Source organism: Phocoena phocoena, chromosome 2 (assembly GCF_963924675.1).
Source record: "Phocoena phocoena chromosome 2, mPhoPho1.1, whole genome shotgun sequence".
Taxonomy (NCBI): Eukaryota; Metazoa; Chordata; class Mammalia; order Artiodactyla; family Phocoenidae; genus Phocoena; species Phocoena phocoena.
Window position 1 is genome coordinate 1,076,803 of NC_089220.1, and position 6,587 is coordinate 1,083,389.

The 6,587-nt window shown below is 63.4% G+C and overlaps 1 protein-coding gene across 1 annotated transcript; it reads left to right on the plus strand.

Moving 5' to 3' along the window:
• The first annotated feature begins 1,303 nt into the window (after nucleotides 1-1,303).
• On the plus strand, nucleotides 1,304-4,719 carry LOC136117912 (basic salivary proline-rich protein 1-like). The gene is made up of 2 exons (XM_065870911.1): nucleotides 1,304-2,348; nucleotides 4,595-4,719. Exons 1-2 carry the CDS (start codon nucleotides 1,304-1,306, stop codon nucleotides 4,717-4,719), a joined length of 1,170 nt encoding a protein of 389 aa, XP_065726983.1.
• Nucleotides 4,720-6,587: the final 1,868 nt, after the last annotated feature.

A 6,587-nucleotide genomic window follows, 5' to 3' on the forward strand; every position in this document is an offset into this window, starting at 1 on the left:
AGCACAGGAGAGACCCTCCTGCTGGGGGACAGTGAGGGATGTGAGGCTTTCCGGGCCAGCAGTGGGTGTCCCCACACCGACCAGGTGTGCCCCCAGATGTTGGGGACCCAGAGAGTTCTGGGGGTCCTCAGGTCCTCTATCCCCAGGCCCCCAAGCCAGCCTCTAGCCAACCAGGCAGCAGAAAGGCAGGAGGTGGAATGCTATGTGACAGGTAGCAAATCGGCTCTCCTCTTAGAATAACCCAATTATTAGACAGTGTTTTTCCAACACTCACAACATCTGTCCTTGCGTCTAACTTACGGAATAGCCTATTAGTAATGGCAGTCTCTGCCTTTGTGAAGAGGGCCCCACAGGGTAGGGGCTCTGATTGGCGGCGATGGCACAGACCATCATGGTGGCGCCGGCAGCTCCATGGTGGGCCAGCCCCCGGCCAGCAGGGCTCCAGGGCTGGTGTCCCTCCCCAGGAAGTGGCAGGGCCAGCCCATCAGCTCGCTGCTCCCGTTTGGGCAGGTGGCCAAGGGGGAGCCCCGGGCTGGCTGCTGTGGGGACATCGGGGTCCAGCCCTGAAGCCTCTCCTTCTCCTCTCTGTCCGGGAGCTGGGGGCTGTCCCTGGAGGTGTGTGAGCCGCCTGTGGTCGGGATGTGGCCTGAACGATGGTGGGTCCTGTCCACTGTGTGACTCTGTGTCCCCATGCCAGGTGGCAGGAAGAGCTAGCTAGAGGGCAGGGTCACAGGATGGCAGGACCCCACTGAGGGCAGTGGCCTGTGGCTGTAAAGAATGGCACTCTGCAGCTGCTCTTCTCAGGATGGGCTGCTTATCTGAAGAATTGCCCTGAGCCCCGGACCGTGTCCCCACCAGCCCTGGACCTCTACTTTAGGGATCTCTGCTCAGGGCAGTGCCACCCCAAAGTGGCTTTCCCGCCCCAAATGGCAAACTCCCACTTGGCCGTCAAGACCCTGGCAAACGTCCACCCTCATGATACGCGGATGGGCTCAGGCCCCGCCCACCACTCACCCCCTGGGGCTGCCTCCGGCCCCACCCACCTGTCTTGTGTCCCGCCTGCCCGGGTCCCGCAAGAGTACACGTGGCTCCCGGGGCTGCAGGGGGAGCTGCTCCCGAAAGGTCAACCTGGGTTGGGCTGGGAGGTGCGGCTCATGGATGACCACACTTGCTGGCCCCATGCCCCCGGGCAGTGCCAGCAGCCGCCGGAAGCTCCCGGGGTCCGTCTGCTCCACCCCCCCACGCCTGTGTTTCCCCCGGGCCACCCCCATGTTCGGGTAATTTCCAGTTTCCACCCTGACTGATGGCCGCTCCTGTCTCGTCTCAGAGGAGCTGTTTCCTCTGGCCCAGCTGGATAAACAGGACCAGCCCTGATAGGCCGGAGGAAGGGCATGAGGAGGCGGGCGGTGCGGCCAGGAAGCCAGGGAGGGGCCAAACTGGAAACACGAGGTGCTGGGCCGGGGGGGTCCGCCAGGGTCCGTGGCCGGGAACCCCCCAGCGGGAGGCTCCCCAGGGTGGAGACGGCAGCCCTCACCCCCGCTCCCTGCTCAGACTGCCGGCACCCGGGGTGGGGCTTCAGCCTGCCCAGCCCACTGCCCCGGCCCCACGCCCTCGGTGGGCGGCAGTGCCCATCCGCTGCCTGTCACACGGCGGCTGTAACCCCCCCGCCTCTCCTCTGGTCCTGGCCCTGCGCAAACACCCTGGGCAGCCCTGGTTACGGCCCCATTTCAGAGATGAGCAGACTGAGGGCCGCGGGGGCACTCCCGTCCTCCAGGGCCCCAGGACAAGCCCCCAGGCCCACCCTGTCCCAGCCCCCACAGCCCTGCCCGGCCTGGTACCCCCGTTTGCCCGTTGGCGTCATTCCGCGCCCCACCCTGCTCCTTGCCTTGCCCTCCTCCTCTCAGACGCTCCCCCATTTTCGTGCATGCTGGCGACAGCTGGCACCCTGGTTGGGGGCTGTGCCAGGCTGCCAGGGCCCCTGGGGGACGTGGGTCTCGATTTTCCAGAGACTCAGCCTCTGGCCAGTCTGCACCCCTGGACCTCCTGGGGGCCGCTCCTCCGCGTGGCTTCCCCCAACCCATCCCACCTCCCTCTCCCTACTGGTGCTTCCGTCACCTCCCCGCTAAGTCCCTCTCATGCCCCTCATCTCTGCGGGGCCGGGCGCACAGCCTCGTCTCGTCAGGAGCACCAAGGTGGCCCAGAGCTGAGGGCCGAGCCCTGCCCACAGCACCACCATGTCGAAAACCCCCAGGTGGTCTCTACCAATGCCCTGAAGCTGGTGCGAAGAGATGGCCCGGCCTCCTCCCAGCCGCCCACGCCCCAGCGCCCGCCCCGAGCCGGCGGGGCAGGTCAGAAGCCCCTGCTCTGCTTCTGGGAGGTGCACACAAATGACTAATTAAGGCCCATCCCCAGATGACAAAACCAGGAGTGAGGCTGGCAGAGTGCTGGCGGCTCTGCCCGCGCGTGGGGTGGTCCCTCACCCTGCTGATGCCCCGGAGCTCATCTCCTGCCTCCCCTTGGCACTCAGAGACCCCTCCTCCCGTCCAGCCCCTGGGCCCCTCCTCTGGTCCATAGCCAAACCTGGGGCCCCGAGGAGTTGCGCTGGGGGATGGGGTGTGGGGCAGGGGAGGCCTCCCTGGGGAGGGGACATGTGAGCTGGGACGCACGGAGCAGGGAGTGGGTGCCTGGCCAGGAGTTCAGGAACTGGTGACTTGGTGAGAGAGCACGAGAGCAGGGCGCCGGGCCTAACACACACCAACCACGGCACACGCCTGCGACACTCAGGGCCAGACTGCTGCGAGTGGGACCGCGAGGGGCTCTAACCTGCATCGTCAGGGGACAATGGCGCCTGAATGGAGGTTCCAGCCGAAGCCGGGTGGGGGCAGGGACGGGCTTGTCCGGGCAGGCAGGTGCGAGGGATCCGGTCCTGGTGGGGCTCGGGGTGCCACAGTGACCTCGGCACCGCAAGACCCCAGGGAACAGGCTCCCAGAGCCCTGGGCGCCCTCACCCCCAGCTGCTGGGGCCACAAGGCCGGTGGCATCAGGCGTTGGCAAAGCCACAGTTAGGTGCCTGTATCTGGAGATGGGGATCTTTGAAGAGGTGATCAAGTTAAAATGAGGTCATTGGGGTGGGTCCTAATCCAGTATGACTGTGTCCTTGTAAGAAGGGTGAATCTGGAGACAGACACAGGGAGAAGCCAAGTGAAGATGGAAGCAGAGACTGGTGTGACGTGTCCACAAGCCCAGGGACCCCAAAGACGCCGCCCACGCTAGGAGCTGGGAGAGATGCGCGGAACAGACTATCCCTCGGGGCCTCCAGAAGGACCAGCCCCGCGACACCTTGACTATGGGCCTCCAGCCTCCGGAACCATGAGAGAATAGCTTCTGTGTGTAAGCCTGCCGGCCTGTGATCCTTTGCTGGGGCCGCTCTGAGAGACTGATCCACCAGGGAAGGGTCTCTGAGAAGGCCCCCCGCCCCATTTCAGTCTCTGAGAGTGATCTGGGCCGTGGTGCTCCTTTGCCCTCAGCTCAGAGCACAGCCACGCCCGGCAGGGTGACCAGAGTCTGCCGTTTGGAGCCGGAAGTCGGATGTGAAGTTGTGTCCTTGCTCATTAGTGCCAGTCTTCGTACAGGGCACACGCAGGAGGGCATCTGTTCCAGGGCCTGGGAGGCAGAGAGCCCGAGGAGCTGGGGGCTCAGAGGTTCTGCCCTGGTTCCGGTCCTGGGTCTGCAGGACCCTGCCGGCAGCTCCCCTGCCCCACGTGGCTCTCCCAGCCCGAGTGCTGACCGGCCCAGGTCTTGCAGGGATGGACCCTGTACGTCCTGTAGCCTCGGCCCCCGGACAGCCTAGCCTCCACCCGCCCACCTTCCTGGCCCCTTGGGCCGAGCTGTGGCTGGCCATTGGCTCTCAGGGCCGGGGGGGGGGGCGGTGGATGAAGCACAGCCTGCCTGCAGGACTCACCGTCTGGCCAGCAAACTGACCACTGGGCCACAGCAACGGGAAGGCCGACAGATGGGGCTCCTGGGGGCGCAGGAGGTTCCGGAAACCCCAGCTTTGGCTTCCTTGTTAGCGGCACCTGAAAGTACACGAAATTGCTTCTCCCTGGTGCTGCTGGAGTGTTTCTGGAGAGCTGGGAAGGCTTAATTGACTGCATATTTAATGTCAGAGATATTGAAAGTCTGGCCCATTTGCCTGCTGTAATAACATGAACACTTGCTGTGTGCTGGCCGGCCCTGTCCTAATGTTTTAGCGCGCATACCTTCACACCAAACTCATGCGGGCGGTGCTACTTCCCTCATTCTACAGACGCATAAACGGAAGCCCAGAGAGGCGAAGGGCCGTGCCTGACGTCACACAGCTGGCATGAGGCAGAGGCGGGGTTTGAGCCTGGGTGTCTGCGCCTGTGCTGTCAAGCAGCGCTTATCCTCGGCCTGACCCCGGGCCAGCCCGCGGGGCAGGGCGCCAGCTCTCAACTGGGACAGTCTCGGGAGAGGGAGGCCGCGAGTGAGGCTAGGATGCCTGTGGGTCACCAGCCCCCCGACCCAGGGACCTGCCACCGTCTGCCCGCACAGGGCTCCTCTGTTTGCCACACAGAAACCAGAAGCAGCTTCGTAGGAGACAGATCTCCGAAACAGAACGACCCGCCCCAGTTGCTGAAGCTCCCCTGGAGCTATAGCCGTGAGCACTCGAGGAACCGGCTGAAAGCAGCGGAGCCCTGAGCGGCGCGCACACCACGGGCCGAGGCGCAGCCATGCTCGCCCCCTGGCCGGGCGCGTGCAGGCACCCCGCGTGGGTACCACGTGTGCACGCGTGCTCCGGGCACATCCGCGGGAACGCGCACGTGAGCGCGCCCGCACCAGCAGAACCTCAGGCCATGTCCCCCGGGGTGGGGGGGAGGAGCGACGCTTTGAACTGTATGGCGACATCCACAGTGAAGCCTGAGTGTTCGGTCCGGGCGTCAGGCCGCCCTGGAGAGAGCACGGGCCCTGGGCCCCGCGGCGGGCTCAGACCTCGGCCCCTCCCGTGGTACTCGAAGTAGGAATAGTAGTGGTAGTAGTAACAGCAGTGGTGGCATCGGTGGCGGTGGTCTCTCCCCCACCCGGTAGTAACATCTGCGGCGGTGGTCCTCTACCCCCGCCCCCCCGTAGTGACGTCAGTGGCGGTGGTCCTGTCGCCCTGCAGATGCGGCTGTCGTGGGTGTGCCTCCGCGGCTCCTCGTGGCCTGGCAGGGTCTCAGGAGGCACCTCTGCTCCCCGCTCCTTCCATAGCGTGTCTCCCACCCCCAGCCCTTCCTCCCAGGAGCGCCACGATCTCTCGGTCCTGCCAACGGCCTTCAGCGTCTCTTCCCGCTTGCGTGGCACCTGTGCAGCCACCGCAGGGTCCCCACCCAGGGAGGCACCCCCTCCAGGCCTGCAGGCGCTGAGCAGGGCCGGGGGGACCTCGGTCCACCAAGCACGCAGGGCTCTTCATGTTGCAATCAGCACTGGAGGGCGGCCCATTAAGGGGAGACAGTAAATATTCGCCATTTAAATGCAGTCGCTGTAAAAATCAGAGCCGGCCAGTCCCAGCTGTCACACCCGCTCAGGTGCTGGGTCAGTTGTTAAAAGCGAAAGGTCACTGTCGCCTCTTGGTTGCGTTGTAATCGGATTCAGCCTCTTCCAGCTCCCAGCCAGCGCCTGGCCAGGGCCTGGGCGCCTCATTAATGCCAACGGAGGAGGGAGATGACCTCATTTACATTTAATTGTCTTGTTTATCCGTCGTGGCTCTGTGGTTGTTTTAATAAAGGGCGCAGGCAGAGAAAGGCTACATTTGCATCCTGGAAGGGAAGTCTGACAAGGTCTCCTGCTGTTGACATTTATTGTTTGCAAATGAGATAATCCAATAAGGAGAGAGCCAGCTCCCCGCCCAAGCCCTCCCCGCCCTGCACTCCTCCCGGCCATGGAGGTCCAGCCGGGCCAGGAGGGGCTGGGGAGGATCCGGCCACGTGAGGGGTGATGCGCCTCAATCCCCCTCACTCCTGGGACACCGGCCAGAGCAGCGGCCCCAGAGTCGGGAGCAGGCGGGTGAGAGCCTCTCACAGCCACCACGTACAAGCACCTGTTAGGCCCAGCCACCTGAAAGCTAGAATTCGCATCCCCATTTTGCCAAAGAGAAAGCTGAGGCTCAGAGAGGTCAGATTGCTTGCCCAAGGTCACACAGCTGCTAGGAAGGCACCCAGCACTCTCTGAGCTCTATACTTTGTTATTTGGCCTAAAGAACCTCCGTGACCACGGCACCTGTGCGGATTCACGTTTTTTTAAAACTTATTGTGAGCATGGAGTTCCCATCTATCCTGTTTCTACCCATCTCTGGGGACCCAGTTCTGAACTTCCACGGAACCTTCTAAGAAATCCCTAGAGCTGCACAACTGCTTTCCAGACCCAAATTAAGGTTCTGGCAGAGGGACCCTTCATGTCGTAGATCTGACTCCTGAAAAGCGTTGTACGAGATTGCTGTGCCAGGTAAACGACACATTTCATGGGTAGCTTTATTTGAAAGGAATATGATTGTTAGCTCTCTGGGGCCAGGGGCCTCCTCTGAGCTGCCA